The sequence below is a fragment of the Salmo salar genome, unplaced genomic scaffold (assembly GCF_965601325.2).
Source record: "Salmo salar unplaced genomic scaffold, fSalSal1 ptg000432l, whole genome shotgun sequence".
Classification (NCBI taxonomy): Eukaryota; Metazoa; Chordata; class Actinopteri; order Salmoniformes; family Salmonidae; genus Salmo; species Salmo salar.
In genome coordinates, this window is record NW_027675387.1 from 3,387,558 (window position 1) to 3,414,826 (window position 27,269).

At 41.9% G+C, this 27,269-nt stretch overlaps 2 protein-coding genes across 2 annotated transcripts; both read left to right on the forward strand.

Annotated features, from left to right (window-relative positions):
- The first annotated feature begins 6,224 nt into the window (after positions 1–6,224).
- Positions 6,225–9,187, forward strand: LOC123739194 (haptoglobin-like). The gene is made up of 4 exons (XM_082971909.1): positions 6,225–6,361; positions 6,690–6,802; positions 7,969–8,237; positions 8,423–9,187. Exons 1-4 carry the CDS (start codon positions 6,357–6,359, stop codon positions 8,984–8,986), a joined length of 951 nt encoding a protein of 316 aa, XP_082828035.1. The 5' UTR covers positions 6,225–6,356; the 3' UTR covers positions 8,987–9,187.
- Positions 9,188–14,443: 5,256 nt separating this feature from the next.
- On the forward strand, positions 14,444–26,706 carry LOC145876032 (NLR family CARD domain-containing protein 3-like). Its single transcript, XM_082971805.1, has 3 exons — positions 14,444–14,507; positions 18,853–20,650; positions 20,883–26,706. The coding sequence occupies exons 1-3, from the start codon at positions 14,444–14,446 to the stop codon at positions 21,070–21,072; spliced, it is 2,052 nt and encodes a 683-aa protein (XP_082827931.1). The 3' UTR covers positions 21,073–26,706.
- Positions 26,707–27,269: the final 563 nt, after the last annotated feature.

Genomic DNA, 27,269 nt, shown 5'->3' on the forward strand with positions numbered 1-27,269 from the left:
CAACACCAGCAAATTCTTTAGTTGCAAGGCTGCACTTTTCCTAATGTTGTTGAGAGACAAGAAGCATGGCAAAGGGACAGACTAATAGTTTACTCAACTTTACACTACTAGGCTACCTGTTCTCTCTCCCTCTGTCAACAGCCAAGTGGAATTCACATGATTTCACAAAGCTGGAACTCAGTCAGCTGTATAAGGAAATAAGCAAACAGGAAACCACTCACCCAGAGGTGGAGCTCCTAGTGGCCGGAGACTTTAATGCAGGGAAACTTAAATCAGTTCTAGCAAATTTATATCAACATGTTAAATGTGCATCCAGAGGGAAAAAAATTCTAGATCACCTGTACTCCACAGACAGAGACACATACAAAGCTCTCCCTCGCCCTCCATTTGGTAAATCCGGCCACAACTCTGTCCTCCTGATTCCTGCTTATAAGCAAAAATTAAAACAGGAAGCACCAGTGACTCGCTCAATAAAAAAGCGGTCAGATGAAGCAGACACTAAACTACAGGACTGTTTTGCTAGAACAGACTGGAACATGTTCCGGGATTCTTCCGATGGCATTGAGGAGTACACCACATCAGTCACTGGCTTTATCAATAAGTGCATCAAGGACGTCGTCCCCACAGTAACTGTATGTACATACCCCAACCAGAATCCATGGATTACAGGCAACATTCGCACTGAGCTAAAGGGTAGAGCTGCCGCTTTCAAGGTGTGGGACTCTAACCCGGAAGCTCATAAGAAATCCTGCTATGCCCTGTGACAAACCATCAAACAGGCAAAGTGTCAATACAGGGCTAAGATTGAATCATATTACACTGGCTCCGATGCTCGTCTTATGTGGCAGGGCTTGCAAACTATTACAGACTACAAAGGGAAGCACAGCCGCGAGCTGCCCGGTGACACGAGCCTACCAGACGAGCTAAATCACTTCTATGCTCACTTCGAGGCAAGCAACACTGAGGCATGCATGAGAGCATCAGCTGTTCCGGACGACTGTGTGATCATGCTCTCCGTTGCCGACGTGAGTAAGACCTTTAAACAGGTCAACATACACAAGGCTAGCCTCCCGGGTGGCGCAGTGGTCTAAGGTGCTAGCTGTGCCACCAGAGATTCGAGGTTTGAGCCTAGGCTCTGTCGCAGCCGGCAGCGACCGGGAGGCCCATGGGGCAGTGCACAATTGGCCCAGCATCGTCCGGGTTAGGGAGGGTTTGGCCGGCAGGGATATCCTTGTCTCATCGCGCACTAGCGACTCCTGTGTCGGGCCGGGCGCAGTGCACACTGACCAGGTCGCCAGGTGTACGGTGTTTCCTCTGACACATTGGTGCTGCTGGCTTCCGGGTTGGATGGGCATTGTGTCAAGAAGCAGCGCGGCTAGGTTGGGTTGTGTTTCAGAGGACGCATGGCTCTCGACCTTCGCCTCTCCAGAGTCCGTATGGGAGTTGCAGCGATGAGACAAGACTGTAAGTACCAATTGGATACCAAGAAATTGGGGAGAAAAAAAGAGGTAAAAAATAATAAAAAATAACATACACAAGGCTGCGGGGCCAGATGGATTACCAGGATGTGTGCTCCTGGCATGTGCTGACCAACTGGCAAGTGTCTTCACTGACATTTTCAACATGTCCCTGATTGAGTCTGTAATACCAACATGTTTCAAGCAGACCACCATAGTCCCTGTGCCCAAGAACACTAAGGTAACCTGCCTAAATGACTACCGACCCGTAGCAACAGTTAGTGGAAGGCTGGTAATGGCTCACATCAACACCATTATCCCAGAAACCCTAGACCCACTCCAATTTGCATATCGCCCTAACAGATCCACAGATGATGCAATCTCTATTGCACTCCACACTGCCCTTTCCCACCTGGACAAAAGGAACACTTATGTGAGAATGCTGTTCATTGACTACAGCTCAGCGTTCAACACCATAGTACCCTCAAAGCTCATCACTAAGCTAAGGATCCTGGGACTAAACACCTCCCTCTGCAACTGGATCCTGGACTTCCTGACGGGCCAGGTGGTGAGGGTAGGTAGCAACACATCTGCCATGCTGGTCCTCAACACTGGAGCTCCCCAGGGGTGTGTGCTCAGTCCCCTGCTGTACTCCTTGTTCACCCATGACTGCATGGCCAGGCACGACTCCAACCTATTCATTAAGTTTGCAGTCGACACAACAGTGGTAGGCCTGATCACCGACAACGACGAGACAGCCTATAGGGAGGAGGTCAGAGACCTGGCCAGGTGGTGCCAGAATAACAACCTATCCCTCAACGTAACCAAGACTAAGGAGATGATTGTGGACCACAGGAAAAGGAGGACCGAGCACGCCCCCATTCTCATCAACGGGGCTGTAGTGGAGCAGGTTGAGAGCTTCAAGTTCCTTGGTGTCCACATCAACAACAAACTAGAATGATCCAAACACACCATGACAGTCGTGAAGAGGGCACGACAAAGCCTATTCCCCCTCAGGAAACTAAAAAGATTTGACATGGGTCCTGAGATTCTCAAAAGGTTCTACAGCTGCAACATCGAAAGCATCCTGACTGGTTGCATCACTGCCTGGTATGATAACTGCTCGGCCTCCAACCACAAGGCACTACAGAGGGTAGTGCGTACGGCCCAGTACATCACTGGGGCTAATCTGCCTGCCATCCAGGACCTTTACACCAGGCGGTGCCAGAGAAAGGCCCTAAAAATTGTCAAAGACCCCAGCAACCCCAGTCATAGACTGTTCTCTCTACTACCGCTTGGCAAGCGGTACCGGAGTGCCAAGTCTAGGACAAAAAGGCTTCTCAACAGTTTTTACCCCCAAGCCATAAGACTCCTGAACAGGTAATCAAATGGCTACCCGGACTATCTGCATTGGGTCCCGCCACCCACCACCCGCCAACCCCTCTTTTACGTTACTGCTACTCTCTGTTCATCATATATGCATAGTCACTTTAACCATATCTACATGTACATACTACCTCAATCAGTCTGACTAACCGGTGTCTGTATGTAGCCTCGCTACTTTTATAGCCTCGCTACTGTATATAGCCTGTCTTTTTACTGTTGTTTTATTTCTTTACTTACCTGTTGCTCACCTAATACCTTTTATGCACTATTGGTTAGAGCCTGTAAGTAAGCATTTCACTGTATTCAGCGCACGTGACAAATCAACTTTGGTGAAAATCTCCTAGAGATGAACGTACTTTGGTGCAAAAAGTGCAAATCAATCCCAGAACAACAGCAAAGGACCTTGTGAAGATGTTGGAGGAAACAGGTACAAAAGTATCTATATCCACAGTAAAACGAGTCCTATATCAACATAAGGCCACTCAGAAAGGAAGGCCGCTCAGCAAGGAAGAAGCCACTGCTCCAAAACCACCATAAAAAAAGCCAGACTACAGTTTGCAACTGCACATGGGGACAAAGATCATACTTTTTGGAGAAATGTCCTCTGATCTGATGAAACAAAAATAGAACTGTTTGGCCATAATGACCATCGTTCTGTTTGGAGGAAAAAGTGGGAGGCTTGCAAGCCGAAGAACACCATCCCAACCGTGAAGCACGGGGGTGGCAGCATCATGTTGTGGGGGTGCTTTGCTGCAGGAGGGACTGGTGCACTTCACAAAATAGATGGCATCATGAGGTAGGAAAATTATGTGGACATATTGAAGCAACATCTCAAGACATCAGTCAGGAAGTTAAAGCTTGGTCTCAAATGGGTCTTCCAAATGGACAATGACCCCAAACATACTTCCAATGTTGTGGCAAAATGGCTTAAGGACAACAAAGTTAATGTATTGGAGTGGCGATCACAAAGCCCTGACCTCAATCCGATAGAAAATCTGTGGGCAGAACTGAAAAAGCGTGTGTGTGCAAGGAGGCCTACAAATCTGACTCAGTTACACCAGCTCTGCCAGGAGGAATGGGCCAAAATTCACCCAACATATTGTGGGAAGCTTGAGGAAGGCTACCCAAAACCTTTGACCCAAGTTAAACAATTTAAAGGCAATGCTACCAAATACTAATTGAGTGTATGCAAACTTCTGACCCACTGGGAATGCGATGAAAGAAATAAAAGCTGAAATAAATCATTCTCTCTACTATTATTCTGGCATTTCACATTCTTAAAATAAAGTGGTGATCCTAACTGACCTAAGACAGGGAACTTTTACTAGAATTAAATGTCAGGAATTGTGAAAAACTGAGTTTAAATGTATTTGGGTAAGGTGTATGTAAACCTCCGACTTCAACGGTATATCTCCCTGACTAACTTCAAGCATCAGCTATCTGAGCAGCTTACCGATCATACACAGCCCATCTGTAAATAGCCCATCCAACTACCTACAAATCAAATCAAATCAAATGTATTTATATAGCCCTTCGTACATCAGCTGAAATCTCAAAGTGCTGTACAGAAACCCAGCCTAAAACCCCAAACAGCAAGCAATGCATGTGAAAGAAGCACGGTGGCTAGGAAAAACTCCCTAGGAAAAACTCCCTAGAATGGCCAAAAACCTAGGAAGAAACCTAGAGAGGAACCAGGATATGAGGGGTGGCCAGTCCTCTTCTGGCTGTGCCGGGTGGATATTATAACAGAACATGGTCAAGATGTTAAAATGTTCATAAATGACCAGCATGGTCAGATAATAATAATCATTGTAGTTGTCGAGGGTGCAACAAGTACGTCCGGTGAACAGGTCAGGGTTCCGTAGCCGCAGGCAGAACAGTTGAAACTGGAGCAGCAGCATGGCCAGGTGGACTGGGGACAGCAAGGAGTCATCATACCAGGTAGTCCTGAGGCATGGTCCTAGGGCTCAGGTCCTCCGAGAGAAAGAAAGAAAGAGAGAAAGAGAGAATTAGAGAGAGCATATTTACATTCACACAGGACACCGGATAAGACAAGAGAATACTCCAGATGTAACAGACTGACCCTAGCCCCCCGACACATAAACTACTGCAGCATAAATACTGGAGGCTGAGACAGGAGGGATCAGAAGACACTGTGGCCCCATCCGATGATACCCCCGGACAGGGCCAAACAGGCAGGATATAACCCCACCCACTTTGCCAAAGCACAGCCCCCACACCACTAGAGGGATGTCTACAACCACCAACTCACCGTCCGAAGACAAGGCCGAGTATAGCCCACAAAGATCTCCGCCATGGCACAACCCAAGGGGGGGGGCGCCAACCCATCCCCATATTGTTTTATTTACTTTTTTTGTTCTTTTGCACACCAGTATTTCTACTTGCACATCATCATCTGCACATCTATCACTCCAGTGTTAATAACACTGGATTTTTTTATTGTGTTATTGACTGTACTTCTGTTTATTCCATGTGTAACTCTGTGTTGTTGTTTGTGTCGAACTGCTTTGCTTTATCTTGGCCAGGTCGCAGTTGTAAATGAGAACTTGTTCTCAACTAGCCTACCTGGTTAAATAAAGGACTTGTTCTCAACTGGCCTACCTGGTTAAATAAAGGTGAAATAAATGTTTTTGTTTATAAAAAAAAATGTCTGACATCAATGTGTGAGCAACTACAATAATTGAATATGGTCAATTTCAAACATTTGTATATAACATAAACATACTGTTGACATGTAGGCTATGGTGTAATGGAATGGTTTGCCTTGTGTGGTAGGTTTTGTGGGTTTTGACACTCTTATGTAGGTGTTATAACCAGCCATAAAATAACTCAATATATGTCACAACAGGTCCAAATATGTGTCATAACAGTGTTATGACCATATTATAACAGGCTATGACAAGTTATGTCAGCTGTTATGACATATTATGACATGGTTATGACTGTGTCATAATGTTTTATGACGCTGGATGTCAAGTACAGTGTTACCAAAGTGAGTCGTAAACAGCAAATGTGAGTCAACAACAAACAACAACAACCATGACGGTATCACATTTTTTAAATAATACACTCTGATGCGGCATTTATATGCACCTCATTTACTTTCAATAAACCAAATTGACGCACAAATTATAGATGTGCTGTGTCCTGTTCTGATTTCATAATTCATACCCTATGAAATGATTTATCCCTCAGATGGTCTTCTCTGATACTAGTTGGCTGTGGCTGAGCTCCAGATGGGGTCAGGGTTAGGGTTTGGACACGATTCCAATAATGGGTTGGCATGAACAGAGATTTTGCAATCTCTCCGATTTTCGGGAATCAGAACTGAAGCTGTGTCCAGCAAAATTCCCAGCGGTGGGCAGACAGGGGGTGAGTTCTCTCCTCAGCAGATATAAGGCCTTGGTCCTATAACTTCTCACGGAGTACCATCGTCTTTACAGAGGAGACACAGCTCAACATACAAACTGATAAACAGATATTTCCATCAAAATGTGGTATGTTATACTTTTCATATTCTTTCTTCAACAAAACCCTAGTTGCCTGGCAATTGTTGTCATTGCAGTACCAATCCAAATGAATCTCTGAAATGTCTTTGGACAATGGATCTTTGTAAAATGGCAGGGAAACACAGCTACTTAAATCTTTCAAAAAACATTCAAATTGCTTTAGCTAGAGACCTTTTCTAAATATAGGTTAACAAGCAAGCCCAGAGACTTCCTAAGTAAAGGAACCGTTAGTTGTGGTACTAGTGAGTGTTTGGGCGCTGTCTGTCAGTTGGCTCTGTGTGTGTGTACTGTACTTATGTGTTCCTTCTGTCCGCAGGTCATCCCTGGTAGTGCTCCTCGCGGCCTCCTGTGTCTGTCTGGAACAGGACAAAATCAAAATCAAAATCAAAATCAAAACCAAATCAATTGATGAGATGTCAGACAATTCAGGTAGCTATCTGTCTAACTGACACATAACCAACTCCCTGCCTTATGCCAATACGGGCTTACTTTTTCTGATTTAGATTGAAATGTCAACAAAGTGAGAGGGATGAAACGTTTTCAAACAAAAACATGTACATTTTAAAGATCATTGACAACCTTTCTTGTCCCATGTCTATGTTAAGGTGGGTGTTAGTGACACCATTGATGCAGAATATCGCCCAAAAATATTGGACTTACACATTACACGTGTGTTTTCACACGTGCAATTTGTCTATTTCCGAAACATATTATATTTGCTGGCCCATTGTGACTGGTTCGTGTAAGGATATCACTCACATTTCAATTACACTGTCACTCTCATCGGATGTTCTGAAGCCAATCTTCACTATGGATCCCCTTACGCAACTCTGAGCTGAGCAGACACAAGCTGTTCCTATTCAGCCTGTTGGAGAATACAGTAGCTGTGGCCAAAATGAGGATGTCACTATCACTTTCAAGTGAGAACCTTGTTAAGTCTCACGGCTCACAGCTATTATCCCGATTATCTTAAAAATCGATTCAGCAGCGACACACATGAGATGACAGGGATCAAAGAGAAGGCAAGCAGGGAGGAAAGGAAGGAGAGATCCTCAGTCTCAGCTTCCTCCAAGCTGGATGGTAAAATATGTCATTAGGAAAATCTACAGAGCATGAAAGCCTTGAAAAGTAAAATTCCTCAAAATCCACCTCTCATCAAACGTTTCAGGAAAATGTTTGAGAAGAGAAATGACACTAATTCCATCCTCATCTAGGTTTCTGCGTATTGTGACCTCCAAGGTAATTCTGTGAAAGCTAGCCTTGTCTGGCTCAAGTCATGACAACACTTATTTTTTTTAGATAATAGTAGATGATTAATGAATTTACTGAACTTTTGTCAGGTCAAAGCTAAAAGGTTCCAGAAAGCTACTACCAAATGTTATGTGTATTCAAGTGAATAGTGTTGATTTTAGCAAACTCAAACTCAAACTAAAACAAAGGCTGGAATTGTATTGAGGCACATTTCATTTTTCTGCAATAATCTTTTATGGTTGTGTTTGAGTTGCACAGCAGTAAGTGCTAGGTGGTGCTGAGTTGGGGATGTTTTAACCATATAGAGATTGTATAGAAATAATGTTGTTGTGTTTCTTGCCCAGACCTGCGCTTCAGGCGTATGGTTGGGGGCACCCTGGCCCCTCATGTCCCCTGGCAGGCCATGGTCTATCTGAGTAAAAACGTCATGAACGGGGGCTTCGCTGGGGGAGCTCTAATCTCTGACCGCTGGGTCCTGACCGCTGGCAGGAACTTGTTTGTCAGGAAGAGTAGGCAGGACACCCAGGGGAAAGAACCAATCATCCCCAAGGTGTACCTAGGCATCACGCGATACTCCCAAGCCAATGACTCCAAAGAAGTTGCTGTAGAAAAGGTGAGCTAGTATACCCATTACCATCTCTTTCAAACAATATACAGACAATTCAGTATTTACAGCAAGCAGAACTGCACTGGGCTCTCTCACCTACATCATCATTTTCAGTCTTATAGGTAGTTAGAGCACAAATACAGTAGATCGTCAAAAAAAAGGTCCTATGAATTATTCCCTTCCCCTTCTAGGTGGTTCTGCACCCAGGCTTCCAGAGCGTGTCAGACTGGGACAACGACCTGGCTCTGATTCAGCTGAAGGAGCCATTCACCCTGAGCGAGGCTGTGATGCCCATCCCTCTGCCTGAGAGGGGTGAGGACCTGGCTGAGGCAGCCCAGGAGAAAGGCATCATCACAGGCTGGGGTTGGGGGGTCCACTTCACCCCCGCTGAGTCACTGAAACACCTGGTATTGCCTGTGGCATCGCATAGCTTCTGTAAGGCAGAGTACAACCGTGGTGGCAGCACTCCAACCATAGACGACAACATGTTCTGTACTGGAGCCAGCAAGTACCAGGAGAATGTGTGCTTTGGGGATGCAGGCGGTGCCCTGGCAGTCCAGGACCCCAAAGACGGCAGAGTGTATGCTGCAGGGATCCTGTCCTTCGATAAGGCCTGTGCCGTGAGGAAATACGCTGTCTACATGAAGCTCTCTGCCTACATGCCTTGGATCAACAGTGTCCTCAGGGGTGACAGTGAGAAATCAGCCAGTCTCCGCTCCAGTGTAATGTCTGAGATGTTTTCGAGGCAGTTGTAGCCTCCACTCAGCACAGTTTCAGATATGAGAGCCGGGGCTCATAATCTCCATTATGCCTTTGCTAACAAAGTAATTTTCTGACTTGATCTTGTAAAACTCTCTCAAGTTTCGACTTTCATTGAGTGTGTGCCCCCGCCTGATTGAGTGTGTCTTCCGATGTTGATTTCAAAGGATTTTCAATAAATTAATCTCTCCTAAGAAGTTTGGTTTCCGATGTTTCACCTTATAACTTTTATTCACATTTTCTTCAACTCATTTTAGAATGCTGGGAAACATGTTTTAGATCATCTCTACAAGCTGGAACCTTAGAGCATGTTAGAGCCATTAAAACAAGTAGCCTACAGCTAGGACATGAGACGATTTTGAAGTTCATTTAAGTAATGGAATTATTAAGGAAAATTGTTATCTGGCCAAGGAGGATATTGTGTTGAGACCAGCAAGGGTTTTTTAGTAGATTTGTCATGAAAATCATTCAAGAAGGAAATAACTTGTTCTAAAATAGAGCTACATAAACGAGGGTCTAGAATCCCTCCCAGCAGGGGAATGGAGGTCATGTCACTCCTGGTTAGTGACTAATTTAAATACAGAAGACAAAAGGCTTGTCATCACAGCTCAACACTAGTTAATAGCTCTCTTGCTTTGGAGCAGCCTGCTGTACCACAATTTGTTCAGTTTCAACAAGAGATATCTCAGAAATGGTGCCGAAGAGTATGGCTGATGTTTTACAACTTATTTTGTACATAATGTTGCTGCTACTGTCTCTTACGACCGAAAATAACTTCTGGACATCAGAACTGGGATTACTCACCACGGACTGGTAGAAGCTTTTTCCTTTAATCTCTATGTACTAGGGGCTATGTGGGACGCATGCGTCCCACCCCTGGTACACCCTATCAACAACAGGTGAAATATCAAGAGTGCCAAATTTGAAAACAATTAAATGTCATAATTCAAATTTCTCAAAAATACAACTATCTTACACCCTTTGAAAGATAAACATCTCCTTAATCTAACCACGTTGTCCGATTTCAAAAAGGCTTTACGGCGAAAGCATAAAGTTAGATTATGTTAGGAGAGTACATTGACAATAGCTGTGTGTAATGTTTTGTCAATTCAAAGACAGGCATCACCAAAAGCAGAAAACCAGCTAAAATTATGCACTAACCTTTGACAATCTCCATCAGATGACACTCCTAGGACATTATGTTAGACAATACATGCATTTTTAGTTCTATCAAGTTCATATTTATATCCAAAAACAGCGTTTTACTATGGCGTTGATGTTGAGGAAATCGTTTCCCTCCAATAACCGCCAGTCAAATCAGCACGACAAATTAAATAATTACTATTCGAAAACATTGGTAAAATATTATATTGTCATTCAAAGAATTATAGATTTACATCTCTTGAACGCAACCGGATTGCCAGATTTAAAAATAACCTTACTGGGAAATCACACTTTGCAATAATCTGAGCACTGCGCCCATAAAAATACGCTTTGCGATACAGACTAACCGCCATGTTGGAGAGATCTAAAATCGAAAATACTATGTAAATAATCCATTACCTTTGATTCTCTTCATCAGATGTCACTTCCAGGAATCCCAGGTCCATAACAAATGTAGTTTTGTTCGAAAAAGCTAATAATTTATGTCCAAAAAGCTCTGTGTTGTTAGCACATGATCTATGCCAGCCGAACTTCTCATCATGAACGAGGGGAAAAAAAATATTTATGTTCGTTCAAACATGTCAAACGTTGTATAGCATAAATCATTAGTGCCTTTTTCAACCAGAACATGAATAATATTCAAGGCGGACATTTGCATTCTCTTTTCAAACGTTTCGGAACGAGAGTACCCAACATGAACTCGCGCGCCAGAGTCTAATCGGCCACCACCGTTCCAAGGCTCTTGTTCGTTCAGTTCTCACAGTATAAGACTCAAACCACTTTCTAAAGACTGGTGACATCTAGTGGAAGCCATAGGAAGTGCTCAACAATTAATAAGCCCCTGTGTGTTTCAATGGCATAGGCTTAAAGGTAATTCAACACATCAGGTATCCACTTCCTGTCAGAATTTGTCTCAGGGTTTTGACTGCCATATGAGTTCTGTTATCCTTACAGACACCATTCAAACAGTTTTAGAAAATTCAGAGTGTTTTCTATCCAAACCTGAACAATAATATGCATATTCTAGCTTCTGAGTTGGTGTAGGAGGCAGTTAAAAATGGGCACATATTTTTTTCAAAATTCTCAATACTGCCCCCTAGCCCCAAGAGGTTGTTCCTTTTTCCCCCACGCTGTTTGTGGGGTGTTGCCTCTTTGTGTTTTGAGCAGTTAACGTATCTGCATTTTCTTGGTTTTGTGTACGTGTTTATTTCAGTGTGAAGAATAAACATGTGTTCGCTCCCAGCTGCGCTTTGGTCCTCTTCCTCATCACCCGACGACGATCGTTACACAGAGATGTTAAAAATCTGTTTAAAAAATCGTCAAAGAGTAATTATTTTAACCTAAAGCATTTAATAAAGACACTTATAGTACAATATTATGGGGAATAGGAATGAGAGGGCTACGTACACCATTTTAGGAAGGGATCACAGCAGTGATTGAATGAGGGTATGAGGCATGAGTTGAGGTGTTCAGAGGCTTGACCAGTGCAGGACAGGATTTGACTGGGAAGACAATAACACAAAAACACTACACAGTGAGACAAAAGAGCTAAGAATGAGTCATAGATGTGTAATAATGTGATTGTGTTTGTGATTGACTCTACACAAAGTAATGAGAGAAAATTGACAGGGGTTTCCTCACAGTGCTTGGAGAGGAAACATTCAATGTGCCAGTGGATGAGTGGGCCACATGAGACATGGCTTCCAGTTCATGTGAGGAGGTAGTTGACAATGGTAGTGGAGTGGTCATCGCTTGTTAAATCATGGAACAGGAGGGAATTCAGTTGGAAATACAAATAGCAGATACGTTCCCTTGAAGCTGAGCCATCGTAGGTTTGAACAACAAGTTTGTCCATGAAGATAAACACGGAATTCAAATCTCACCCACTTGGCAAATCAAAGTAGCCCAAGAAACTTTTTCTGTATAAAGCCCTGATCATCCACATACAGTACCTGACGATAACTGAGAACGGCAAGCAGACTGGTGGCAACCATAGGTCCCAGAGTGGGGGGGGGGGGCAATTTTTTTGCCCTGGGACCCAGAGTTTATCCTTATCTGTTGACCTAACCAGGAAAACTCTGGACCCTATGAGGTATGACAATGATGAATCAGTTGTAAAAGGTTTTGTAAGGGCTCTGATGGAACCAGTTTTAACTAAATCAGGGCACATGGTTTTAATAGCTCTTAGGGCTCGCGGACCGCTACCGGGACACCTACGACAACATCCGGTGAAATTGCAGAGCACCAAATTCAAAATAGAAATATCGTAATATTAAACATTCATGAAAATACAAGTGTCATACATCATTTAAAAGCTTAGAATCTTGGCAATCGAACTGCGTTGTCAGATTTCAAAAAGGCTTTACGGTGAAAGCATAGCATTCGATTATCTGAGGACAGCACCCCACAATAACATATTTTCCAAACAAGCACAGGCGTCACAGAATCCCAAATAGCGATAAAATAAATCACTTACCTTTGAAGATCTTCCTCTGTTTGCAATCCCGAGGGTCCCAGCTACACAATGAATGGTCGAGTCCTTCTTTATATCCCAAATCAGTCTGTTTAGCAGGCGCCATGACTTCAGAAATCCACTCCTTCAACATGCAGACACCAGCACACCACTGAAGCCATTAAGAACTATATTCAAAAACACACCTGGTAAACTGTTCAATCACCAGGCACACGACTCAACATAGTTCAATGACAGAGACTGTGGACTTAGAATAAAAAATAAAAATTGTGAAAATTAATAAAATAAAGTTGCAGCTGTCTTTGATATGCTCAAAATTAACTAACTGCTATCTTGAAATGTAGAGAAAGTGTTTTAAAATAGGCATCCAATCATTTGAAAATTAGTCGAAAGGCTAAGTGATTCTCTTCCTGAGAAGAAGCTGACAGCCTTCAAACAGAGCAAAAAAAGTGGTCCCAAAAAATATGTCAAAATGAATTTAAAAAATGATACAGCTGTCTTTAATAAGATCAAACTGAACTAACTGCTATCTTGAAATGTTGAAAAAGTGTTTTTAAATAGGCATCCTATCATTTGAAAATTAGTTGAAAGGCTAAGTGATTCTCCTCCTGAGAAGAAGTTGACAGCCTTCAAACATAGTGCAAAAAAAGTGGGCGTGAACATAGAATATTTTTGGGTCCCAAAAAATAATATACAGCTGTCTTTAATAAGATCAAACTGAACTAACTGCTATCTAGAAATGTTGAAAAAGTGTTTTTAAATAGCTCAGTCATATCACTCAATATGAGTCAAAATCTGTCACATCCAGGAGTGCTCATTATGTCAAAAATGAAAAAAATAACAACTCACAGCTGTGTTAATAGACCCAACTCAAACATCTGCTATCTTGAAATGTCCAAAAAAGGTATTTAAATGGGTCTACCAGACATCTTCTGGAGAGAAGAAGGCTCGATCTTTTCTCAAGAAGAACAATCTTCATACCATAAGACAGTTCTTCTTGAGAGAAGATAAGGTCAGGGACTCCTGTCTTACTCTCCGTCATGTTGAAATAGGTTCTCCTGTCTTACTTTCTGTCATGTTGAGATGGGTTTCCCTGTCTTACTTTCTGTCATGTTGAGATGGGTTAGTTCTTCTTGAGAGAACTAACCCAAAATTTGTCTAACTAACCCAAAATTAGTTAGGTGTGTCCATCCAGGGGAACGTCCCTGGTGGTGTGTCCTTCCAGGGGAACGTCCCCGGAGGTGTGTCCTTCCAGGGGAACGTCCCCGGTGGTGTGTCCTTCCAGGGGAACGTCCCCGGTGGTGTGTCCTTCCAGTTGAATCAGTGCCAGTAGCTCTTCTTTAAAGTAATTTCCATGAAAATAACAGACATAAACACACATCTGTGCTACATGGGTGTTGTCAGTTCTCTCATCAATAGCCAGGGGAAAATGCTCAGCCTGACTGAGCCCCTCCAGAACAATCCTATACACGTCATCCGCCAGAGCACAGACACGGCGTCCGGCTGATGTCACAGACAGGGGCACCTGTTTGACAGACGCAATTAGGCTATCCATAGACTTGTCTGTAGCCAATTCCTCCAAAACTGTCACCATGCATTTTTTAAACAGCTCTGCGTCTGTGAAGGGCATGTTGTGTTTGGTTAGAACCCAGGATGCTTTTAGGAAAGCACTTGTGACCTTCTGTTGTTGGATCAGGCCATGAAGGAGGATTCTACTGCCGTGTTTGTAGCTTGTAGTTAATGCTTCAGTGATTCTGCTTCAGGCCTCTGTCTGGGGCGGGAAGGCTACTTTGAAAGTACCATGTTTAGATTCATAATGCCGTCTGAGATTGAATTCTTTGCAAACAAGACACACTCTGGCTTGGCATTGGAGAAATATGGTAAGATGAATGGATCTCTCTGTCCGTTCTTCCCTGAAACTTTGATTTTCATTATCCACCTTTCTTTTGTTACTTTTTGAGAGCGACATGTTCTCTTGCTATCAAGCTCATTGTTCTGAATGAATGTTGACATTAATAAAGTAGTGTAGACTACAGTAGGCTACGTAGACCTGTTTTTCCCCACCAATCAACGCACAGAGAAATAAACAAAAAGTTATAATTGAATAGAGATATTGGTGATTTTATGATTTTATCAGATCTAAATTATTTTATTGTCACTGAATGTACTATCTACTAATCAAATGTTGTAAACATGTTGTTCAATTTGTAGTGTAGGCGTATTAATTGTGCTAATATTATACGCTAATTATGTTCTGGCCCGCCCACTTTAACTCAGAAAAAAATTCTCCCGATGTCACGTCCTGACCATAGAAAGCTGTTATTTTCTATGGGAGAGTAGGTCAGGGCGTGACAGGGGGGTTTTCTAGTTTAGTTTTTCTATGTTGTTTTCTAGTTTTGTATTTCTATGTTGGGTTTTGTTTGGGATGATCTCCAATTAGAGGCAGCTGGTCATCGTTGACTCTAATTGGAGATCATACTTAAGTAGGTGTTTTTCCCACCTGGGTTTGTGGGAGATTGTTTTTGAGTAGTGTATGTTTCACCTCTGCATCACGGTTTGTTGTTTTTTTGTTCTTTAGTTTATGTGTATGTATTGCATAGTTTCACAGTTCAATAAAATATGTGGAACGATAATCACTCTGCACTTTGGTCCGCTCCTCTCTATGACAACCGTGACACCCGAAGCCAAATCTAGTTGACAAACCCTGTTTTATAGTATGTCATGGCCTTTTCTGGCCAACTGCTGTTATGTTTATGATATACTATGGTGTTGTGTCACTAGACTTTGACCAGATATTATTGCATCCAAAGATCAACTGTACCTAGAACATAGATACAGAGACACTTGTCATCAGGAAGCTGCTCTCTCAGCACAACGGAAAATATCTCAATAACTTGACATGTTCTGGTTGTGAATTCAGGCTACAAGGTAAGAATCTTCCCAGGGATTATTGGAAAGTGTGTAGAGAAATTAAATGTATGGTGTTATTTTAGTATAGTGACTGACAGTAAAACACTCAGATCTAACAGTCCATTTCACCTAGGACAGTTATGTGACAGTTCAATCATACAAAATGGCGCTAACTGGGCGTAGGCAAGTCAAATTCAAAAACATATTGTTCATATATTCGTATATTGTGGTTATTTTACAATTTGTATATTTTTATGTATAAGTTGTAAATCGTCTTTTCAAAATATCGTAAAATGTGTTTTCTAAACTACAATGAGCTCCTCTTTCCTGTGTAATTTGGTATGAAACCACTGAACATACTTTTCTTAACATTGTTATTATGAACTGAATTCAGTAACAGCATAATAATATCATACCTGTTGAACAAAGCAACACACTAGAATGAGAGAAATTATTAAAAGAGAAAGTGACTTATTAATATTATGTTATTATTATTATTATTACTATTAGTTCCACTACATGGAGAAAAGGTGAAAAATATCAGTCACGACTACATGTTCATGTGATGCATTAAATCACCTGACTGTTGGGATGTATCTGTTAGTAAATGTTTTATTGCTAAGAGATAATTAATAAAATACAACAATTGACATTCAATAATTAGTTGTCACTGTGTTAATCACATCCAACATGCTGGATCTCTGTTTCGTTGTCACTGTGTTAACCACAACCAACATGCTGGATCTCTGTTTAGTTGTCACTGTGTTAACCACAACCAACATGCTGGATCTCTGTTTAGTTGTTACTGTGTTAACCACAACCAACATGCTGGATCTCTGTTTAGTTGTCACTGTGTTAACCACAACCAACATGCTGGATCTCTGTTTAGTTGTCACTGTGTTAACCACAACCAACATGCTGGATCTCTGTTTAGTTGTTACTGTGTTAACCACAACCAACATGCTGGATCTCTGTTTAGTTGTCACTGTGTTAACCACAACCAACATGCTGGATCTCTGTTTAGTTGTCACTGTGTTAACCACAACCAACATGCTGGATCTCTGTTTAGTTGTCACTGTGTTAATCACAACCAACATGCTGGATCTCTGTTTAGTTGTCACTGTGTTAACCACAACCAACATGCTGGATCTCTGTTTAGTTGTCACTGTGTTAACCACAACCAACATGCTGGATCTCTGTTTAGTTGTCACTGTGTTAATCACAACCAACATGTTGGATCTCTGTTTAGTTGTCACTGTGTTAACCACAACCAACATGCTGGATCTCTGTTTAGTTGTCACTGTGTTAACCACAACCAACATGTTGGATCTCTGTTTAGGGGTCCTGTCTCTAAAATGAGTCTCTCTGGGGAGAGAGAGGAGGGGGGTCCTGCCTCTAAAATGAGTCTCTCTGGGGAGAGAGAGGAGGGGGGTCCTGCCTCTAAAATGAGTCTCTCTGGGGAGAGAGAGGAGGGGGGTCCTGCCTCTAAAATGAGTGTCTCTGGGGGACATGATACCAAAGCTAAGAGGTGAGCTGACTATTTTGTTTAAGAATGTATATTCTAAAATGTTTGTTAATCAGAAGGTATTTCTTATGGGTACATTCTATATAACTGTTCTAGATTTTAGATGTGTGTGTGAAAATGTGTTTTGTTGCTAAATGCTGTATATCCATTGTTTAACAGGAATGGAATGTTGGTATCCTGTATATCTGACTGTGATATGTGGTTGTCTCACCTAGATATCTTTAGATGAATGCACTTACAGATGCCATCTCTTAATTTGACCCAGTTTCTCACAGCAGGAAAACAGCAGCAAATGTGTTTGTTCGTGTGGATTGTAAATTAAGGGACATTTTTTGTAGTGGTTGATCCATTTTTTTCATCAAATCAAGTCTGACATTTTGAAGTGGAAATTACAAACGTTAGAAGCCTTTATAAAGCCTTGCAGTGGTTTAATAATTTCTTTAAACAATAAAATTACATTTCCCAACATTTCTGAATATGGATATATAGCATTTTGGAATGAAACACTTGTTTCCCCATCTGAGATCAGAGTAGATGAGAGATGTAATGTTTGTCTCTGTTGTGTTGAAGACCAATCAAGCAGGAGAGACCAGCCTCCCCTGTACCCAGCTGTGTGTCCATGAAGAGTGACAAGTCTATGAATCTACCTATGAAGTTTAGAGAGGGAGACTTTTCTACTGAACAAAGGTAAGAAGAACTCATGGGTCATGGTCAGTGAGTTAAACAACACTGTCTCTAGTCATTTCTCCTCTCCCATTTTCACATTTCTTTTGGTTGTTTTCATAATCCATAGGCTAATACTTTAGTCCATTTTCATAGTCCTAAAACAGTGTGTGTGTGTGTGTGTGTGTGTGTGTGTGTGTGTGTGTGTGTGTGTGTGTGTGTGTGTGTGTGTGTGTGTGTGTGTGTGTGTGTGTGTGTGTGTGTGTGTGTGTGTGTGTACTGTAATCTCATGTTTTGTCCACAGAAACCAACAGGAGAGATCAGAGTCAGAGATTCTCAGTGGTCAGTCTTCCCAGAGTCATCAAACAGACCTGGACTCTATATTCAGTGTATGTGATCCTGTTATGAACTTTTGTTTTCCTCAAGTAAAGTTTCTTTCAATTATTCATTAATGTGTTAATGAGAAAGCATTTCTTCTCTTGCTTAACTTATTTACTTGATTTATTTCAGTTGCTTGAAGAGAAAATGACGACATTTGTGAAGAACGAGCTGAAGATGTTCAAGAGGATTCTTAGTCCAGAACTCCCAGAAGGCTATGAGAGTCAGAAGCAGGATAAGGAAGTGGTGGATGCTGAAGATGAGAAGCAGGAGAGCAGTGCCAGAGAGGGGGCTCTGAAGATCACACTGCACGTCCTGAGGAAAATGAACCAGAAGGAGCTTGCTGACACACTGGAGAAATGTAAGATCTGTCTGCCTCATGTTGAATGCTGTTTTATAACATTTAAAAGCTGTGGCTAAAGTACAGCTAAAGTAGCTGTGTAACTCAATGATATTGTAGCAACCTTAACACAACACCTTGTGACCTCATCAAGTAGCAGAAGGGATGTGTTGTGTTGATTAATTTAGAGAGAGAGAGAGAGAGAGAGACAACATTAATAATACCATCAATAACACCAATAATAATATAATCAGTCACACCAGTCTGTAATGCATTAAGAAAACATTGATACATTTATACAGTCACTTAAGAGAATAAATTATTATTTTAAAACTTTAACAGTCCTTCAATACTGTAGACATTAAAACAGACGTAATATTAATATCCTCTGTGTTATTTCTTCATTCAGATGAGCTTGCTGTGATTTGCCAACGTGAACTCAAATCTAATCTAAAGAAGAAGTTTCAATGTGTATTTGAGGGGATCGCTAAACAAGGAAACCCAACACTTCTCAATAAGATCTACACAGAGCTCTACATCACAGAGGGTGGAACAGGAGAGGTCAATAATGAACATGAGCTGAGACAGATTGAGACAACAACCAGGAAACAAGCAAGACCAGAGACTGCAGTCAAATGTAACGACATCTTCAAACCCTTAACCAGACAAGACAAACGTATCAGAACTGTGCTGACAAAGGGAGTCGCTGGCATTGGAAAAACAGTCTCTGTGCAGAAGTTCATTCTGGACTGGGCTGAAGGAAAAGCAAATCAGGATGTCCAATTTGTATTTTCATTCCCTTTCCGGGAGCTGAATTTGATGAAAGGGGAAAATACTTTCATTGAACTTCTCTATCACTTCTCAATGGAAACCAAACAATCAAGAATCTCCATCTACAACAAGTACAAAGTTCTGTTCATCTTTGATGGTCTGGATGAGTGCCGACTGCCCCTAGACTTCCAGAAGAACAAGATCTGTTGGGACGTCACAAAGTCAACCTCAGTGGATGTTCTGCTGACAAATCTCATCGAGGGAAATCTGCTTCCCTCTGCTCTCCTCTGGATAACTACCCGACCTGCAGCAGCCAATAAGATCCCTTCAGGGTGTGTTGACCAGGTGACAGAGGTACGAGGGTTCAATGACCCACAGAAGGAGGAGTACTTCAGGAAGAGATTCAGTGATGAGGACCTGGCCAGCAGAATCATCTCACACATAAAGACATCAAGGAGCCTCCACATCATGTGCCACATTCCAGTCTTCTGTTGGATTTCTGCAACAGTCCTCGAACACATGCTGGAACATAAGAGAGAAGAGATGCCCAAGACTCTGACTGAGATGTACACACACCTTGTGGTGTTTCATACCAAACAGAAGAATGAAAAGTATCTTGGGAAAGAAGAGACAGGTCCACACTGGAATAAAGAGAGCATTCTGTCACTGGGAAAACTGGCTTTTCAACAGCTAGTGAAGGGCAATCTGATTTTCTATGAAAAAGACCTGAAAGAGGCTGGCATTGATGTCAATGAAGCCTCAGTGTACTCAGGATTGTGCACACAGCTCTTTAAAGAGGAATGTGGGCTGTACCAGAACAAGGTGTACTGCTTTGTTCATCTGAGCATTCAGGAGTTTCTGGCTGCTGTATATGTGTTCCTCTCATTCATCAACAACAATGAGAATCTAATGGATGAACCTCAATCAATGTTCAGATACGTTTTCTCGCTGTTCAGAGACAAGCCTGAAGTTACTGAAGTTACTGTCTACAAGAGTGCCCTGGATAAAGCCTTACAAAGTGAGACAGGAAACCTGGACCTGTTCCTCCGCTTCCTTCTGGGCCTCTCACTGGAATCCAATCAGAAGCACTTACGAGGTCTACTGACAAAGACAAGAAGCAGCTCACAGAGCCATGAAGAAACAGTCAAGTACATCAAGAAGAAGATCAGGGAGAATCCTTCTCCAGAGAGGAGCATCAATATGTTCCACTGTCTGAATGAACTGAATGACCATTCTCTAGTGGAGGAGATCCAAAGCTACCTGAGATCAGGAAGTCTCTCAGAACCCAACCTGTCACCTGCACAGTGGTCAGCTCTGGCCTTTGTATTGCTGACTTCAGAAAAGGAGCTGGATGTGTTTGACCTGAAGAAATTCTCCAGATCAGAGGAAACTCTTCTGAGGCTGCTGCCAGTGGTCAAAGCCTCCAGAGCTGCTCTGTGAGTAAATAAAATGACATATAAGAAGTATTCATCAGGAAGAAATATTATGTTTAGAGAAAAATATGTATTATAATATGTATATTGAAAAACATATTGAATAAATGCATTGATGGAAGATGAATCTATGTGTTGTTTGGGAATATGAACCAAATGCATCTACCCTTGTCCTTCTACACTACTGGTGTTAAATTACCAGTGTGTTTGTGAAGTCATGATGATCTCGTTGCAGGCTGTCAGGCTGTGGAGTCACAAAGAAAGGCTGTGCTTCTCTGGTCTCAGCTCTGAAGTCAAACCCCTCACACCTGAGAGAGCTGGACCTGAGTAACAATGACCTGAAGGATTCAGGAGTGAAGCTGCTCTCTGCTGGACTGGAGGATCCACACTGTAAACTGGAGACGCTGAGGTCAGTATTCCTGTAGTTGGTCAACAAGTGATAACTGTTCACCAGATCCACATGTGTTTACCAGGCACACATAGTCCACACCATATGTGTTCTGACAGTGAAGCTTACAGTTTTAAATGTGGTGCTATGATCCAGCATTTTGGATTTGAGATAGAATGTTTCATATTAGGTGACAGTACAGAATGTCACCTTTTATTTTAGGGTATTTTCATACATAGCTGTGTTACTGTTAAGAAAGGAAAGCACTTTATGTATTTAGTTCTCCCATTTGAAAAAGTTGTACATATTCGGACAAATTCACTTATATTGTATTAAAGTTGTCATAAGTTTAGTATTTAGTCCCATGATCCATGCCTGCAGTGATTACATCAATTGTGATTCTACAAACCTGTTGAATGCATTTGCAGTTTGTCTTGGTTGTGTTTTGGATGATGTTTTTCCTAATAGAAACTGAATGGTGAATAATGTCCTGTCATTTTGGAGTCACTTCACTTGTATTGTCAGTAAGAATAGAACATGTTTCTGAACACTTCTACATTCATGTGGATGCTACCATGATTATGAATAATCAGGAATGAATCATTAATGATGATGAATGAGAAATTTACAGAGGCACAAAGATCAGACCCCCTCTGTTATTGGTGTTATTCTGTATACTTCTGGCCCTTCTTTGGACACTGTGTTAACTAACCTCTAGACGAGCTTCAATGCCATACAGCTCTCCTTCCGTGGCCTCCAACTGCTCTTAAATACAAGTAAAACTAAATGCATGCTCTTCAACTGATCGCTGCCTGCACCTGCCTGCCTGTTCAGCATCACTACTCTGGACGGTTCTGACTTAGAATATGTGGACAACTACAAATACCTAGGTGTCTGGTTAGACTTTAAACTCTCCTTCCAGACTTATATTAAACATCTCCAATCCAAAATTAAATCTAGAATTGGCTTCCTATTTCGCAACATAGCATCCTTCACTCATGCTGCAAACATACCCTTATAAAACTGACCATCCTACCGATCCTCGACTTCGGCGATGTCATTTACAAAATAGCCTCCAATACCCTACTCAATAAATTAGATGCAGTCTATCACAGTGCCATCCGTTTTGTCTCAATCAGAAAGATTTGTCATGACGTTGGCCTCTTTGGGTACAGGAAGGACAGTTGACCCCCTCCCCTTTGTACCATCCCCCAACCTACCTTCCCAACCACCCAGGCCCTGTGTGAAAGGGTTGTAAAAACTCTAAGAGGAGTCTCTGGCCACATGGCCCATAGAGAGACACAGGAAATTCTTCCAACTCACAGAATTGGGGAGCCAAGCGACATTTGTGTTCTGGAGAAGGTATGGAAGATTGGTGAAGAATCCAGCTACGAACTGGTCCGCTTGGTACAATTTTGTGATACTCAGAAGAGACAATATAGCCATATTACCATAAAACTGTTTATATAATAGCCTCAGCTTAAGACTTGCATCATAATGGTTGTATAAAATGTATTAATAAGGATAAAGCTATTTGTAATACATTGAGATGCTATGTACTGATGTTAATGTGATAGAATTGGATTTCTGTACCAAGCTTCACTCAGCCATCGGCACGCCCCCCAAGGGACACAGACAGGACCAGGCGTCATTTCACAAGCCTGTTCAAGGGTCACTATAAAACCCACCCTGATTTACATTTCTTCAGACCAGGCCTCCACTCCATGGCCAATAGGTTTTACCATCCAATTCCTTTACTGAAAGTGAACCATACCATGTGGTTAACTTTTAGACTATTGATACCGACAGAATAAGAACAAGTCTTTGATATTAATTATTAGTCTGCAGCTAAGTAAATTATATCATCGAACGCGAAGACCAACGAAACATCCATTCTATAACAACATTAATGAATGTCGCTTTGAAAGATCCATTCTAACCGAGAGAGAGAGAGAGACAAAACTCTCCACAGAACGACGCTCGAACAAGGATCCCGACGACGACACATGAGCGTAAATATATATTGATTGCAATTGTTCCCGAATGAGTGAGCCTTCAATTGTCAATTGTTAATATTAATGAACTCTGTGTACATTCTCAGCTGACCGTTTATGACCCATTGTCTAACAGACCAGCCATGCCTGTTAGCCATTAGGGCACATTACTATACCAATCCTTTGTGACGATAATTACTGTTTGTATGTTTTCTGTTAATTACTTAGTGTAGTAAATAAATGATTTTAAGACAATTGATGTATGGATGATTTTAGTAAAGACTGGGTTCGTGCAGATACAACAATTTACGATGTTTGGAATGAGACTGGACTCGAGGTAAAATACACCATTTAAACCAGAAGATAATCGGCCTATACTATAATATTATAGTAGAGGAAAGTTATATTAGGAAAATTATAGCTTTGTAATCTGAATATTCTCCTTGGTGCCTCGATCTCCGAGTTAATTACAATTAAACGATTAATCAGTTTAATCGTGTGATAATAATTACAGGGAGTTAATTGATAAACATGTCTTCAGTTTAATGGTACCCCAATGACACGACAGATTTCTGGCTCCCAGGTGTCTTTTATACAGGTAACGAGCTGAGATTAGGAGCACACTCTTAAAGGGAGTGCTCCTAACCGCAACTTAAAAAAAGACACCTGTCCACAGAAGCAATCAATCAATCAGATTCCAAACTCTCCACCATGGCCAAGACCAAAGAGCTCTCCAAGGATGTCAGGGACAAGATTGTAGACCTACACAAGGCTGGAATGGGCTACACGACCATCGCCAAGCAGCTTGGTGAGAAGGTGACAACATTTGGTGCGATTATTCGCAAATGGAAGAAACACAAAAGAACTTTCAATATCCCTCGGCCTGGGGCTCCATGCAAGATCTCACCTCGTGGAGTTGCAATGATCATGAGAACGGTGAGGAATCAGCCCAGAACTCCACGGGAGGATCTTGTCAATGATCTTAAGGCAGCTGGGACCACAGTCACCAAGAAAACAATTGGTAACACACTAGGACGGAAATCATGCAGCGCCCGCAAGGTCCCCCTGCTCAAGAAAGCACATATACATGCCCGTCTGAAGTTTGCCAATGAACATCTGAATGATTCAGAGGACAACTGGTGAAAATGTTGTGGTCAGATGAGACCAAAATGGAGCTCTTTGACATCAACTCAACTCGCAGTGTTTGGAGGAGGAGGATTGCTGCGTATGACCCCAAGAACACCATCTCCACCGTCAAACATGGAGGTGGAAACATTATGCTTTGGGGGTGTTTTTCTGCTAAGGGGACAGGACAACTTCACTGCATCAAAGGGACAATAGACGGGGCCATGTAACGTCAAATCTTGGGTGAGAACCTCCTTCCCTCAGCCAGGGCATTGAAAATGGGTTGTGGATTGGTATTCCAGCATGACAATGACCCAAAACACACGGCCAAGGCAACAAAGGAGTGGCTCAAGAAGAAGCACATTAAGGTCCTGGAGTGGCCTAGCCAGTCTCCAGACCTTAATCCCATAGAAAATCTGTGGAGGGAGCTGAAGGTTCGAGTTGCCAAACGTCAGCCTCGAAACCTTAATGACTTGGAGAAGATCTGCAAAGAGGAGTGGGACAAAATCCCTCCCGAGATGTGTGCAAACCTGGTGGCCAACTACAAGAAAGGGTTTTGCCACCAAGTAATAAGTCATGTTTTGCAGAGGGGTCAAATACTCATTTCCCTCATTAAAATGCAAATAATTGTATAACATTTTTGACATGCGTTTTTCTTGATTTTTTTGCTGTTATTCTGTCTCTCACTGTTCAAATAAACCTACCATTAAAATTATAGACTGATCATTTCTTTGTCAGTGGGCAAACGTACAAAATCAGCAGGGGATCAAATACTTTTTTCCCCCACTGTACTTCCCACCACTGCGACCTGTACGCTCTCGTTGTCTGGCCCTCGCTTCATACTCGTCGCTAAACCCACTGGCTCCAGGTCATCTACAAGACCCTGCTAGGTAAAGTCCCCCCTTATCTCCGCTCACTGGTCACCATAGCAGCACCCACCTGTAGCACGCGCTCCAGCAGGTATATCTCCCTGGTCACCCCCAAAGCCAATTCCTCCTTCGGCCGCCTCTTCTTCCAGTTCTCTGCTGCCAATGACTGGAACGAACTACAAAAATCTCTAAAACTCAAAACACTTATCTCCCTCACTAGCTTTAAGCACCAGCTGTCAGAGCAGCTCACAGATTACTGCACCTGTACATAGCCCATCTATAATTTAGCCCAACTACTTCTTCCCCTACTGTATTTATTTATTTAGCTCCTTTGCACCCCATTATTTCTACTTTGCACTTTCTTCCACTGCATATCTACCATTCCAGTGTTTTACTTGCTATATTGTATTTACTTTGCCACCATGGCCTTTTTTTGCCTTTACCTCCCTTATTTCACTTCATTTGCTCACATTGTATATAGACTTATTTTCTACTGTATTATTGACTGTATGTTTGTGTAATACTCTTGTTTGAACCAAGTATTGAGTTTATTTGTTATAATTAATTGGTTTTATATTTAAAAGATGATTGAATTGCTCCTAAACTGTAATGTTGTTAATGCATTATGCTTTTTGAAGAAATATTTATTTAATGTATAAGTGAATAGTTTGTTTTACTTTGAAGTTTCCGTTTTGAGCAATAAGGTCGCTTGTTAAGTTGTGGCCAATGGGAGTTGACCTGGTTAACGGGAGGGAAAAAGACGTTGATGAAAGGATGGACGTTTTACCTCAGGACGGTTGGTGAAGAAAAATTATAAAAGAAGACGACAGAACTACAACAAAACCCATAGCTACTAAGACATGAAGGGAAATACATATTTTATTTAATAAAAGAGTTGTTATAATTTTGTTAAAACTTAGTAAAGACTGAAGCTACCGTCTCGTCGTGGAGGTATTAGCCAGCTAGAGGTTAGCCTAGCATCGTGTGACACCGGGAGATAATTGCTTGGGAAGCTTAACGAGTTCGTGTTGCCATGGGGATATCGGTTACTAAGGAGTACTGTCTGCATGGGTAGCTGTGCTGCCTTGGACTTGGTGAGGAAACCTGCATGGAACTGCCATACTTCGCTGAGGGAATATCTACCAAGTAGTGAGTAACCACAATGTGAGGTGCTTAATTTGGACACTGGTTGTGCACGACTCATTGGGGTTTATTATTTTTTTTTTCTTTTGATGTTGTGTCTGAACATGTATTTGTGTTTGAAAATGTTTTAATACACATATGGAACGTTATGTATGTTGCCTTGGTGGAGTCATTAATTGTTTCAATTTAATGCATGGGATGGTTTATCCTGATTCAATAACAGAAACCTATAATCATTTCATCTGAAGTTAATACCCTATTGTCATAACCCTAGATAGTTTACAATAGGAATTCTTATTGGAGATGTCCTTCTCACCTAACATCCCATGCTGATGAGATACTCTACATATGTTAATATTGTGAGAGTCATATTCAAGCCTGGTGAGAGGGTTACATTTGTTTAACTCCATGTATAACTCTGTGTTGTTATGTGTCGAACTGCTTTGCTTTATCTTGTCCAGGTCGCAATTGTAAATGAGAACTTGTTCTCAACTTGCCTACCTGGTTAAATAAAGGTGAAATAAATAAATAAATTGGTAATGGTGAGAGGTTAGCATGTTTTGTTGTAGCCTCTGTTATTGGTAATGGTGAGAGGTTAGCATGTTTTGTTGTAGCCTCTGTTATTGGTAATGGTGAGAGGTTTGCATGTTTTTTTGTAGCCTCTGATATTGGTAATGGTGAGAGGTTAGCATGTTTTGTTGTAGCTTCTGTAACTTTCTCACTATTATTCATGATTCATTCATGATTTTTCTTAATCATGACATCATCAGGATGCTTTTAGTAGTGTTTAGAAACATGTTATGTACTCACTTGTAAATAAAATTACTCCAGTCACCATCTGTAATGAACACGATGGGAGACAGAGAGCTGGTTTCAAGCGCAGGGCTCAGCAGGTGTTTATTGTAAAGGACCACAGGAGGAGGCAGGTAGCTGGGTCCAGGGGCAGGCAGAAGGTCATACACAGGGGGTCCAAAAAGGCAACAGTACAGGCAGGGAAACGGCAAAAGGCATCATTAGTGAGGCAGGCAAAAAGTATAATTCACGGGAGGAGTAAATTACGGGAAATGCAGCACTCCGAACAGCCTTGTGTCACAAAACAAACA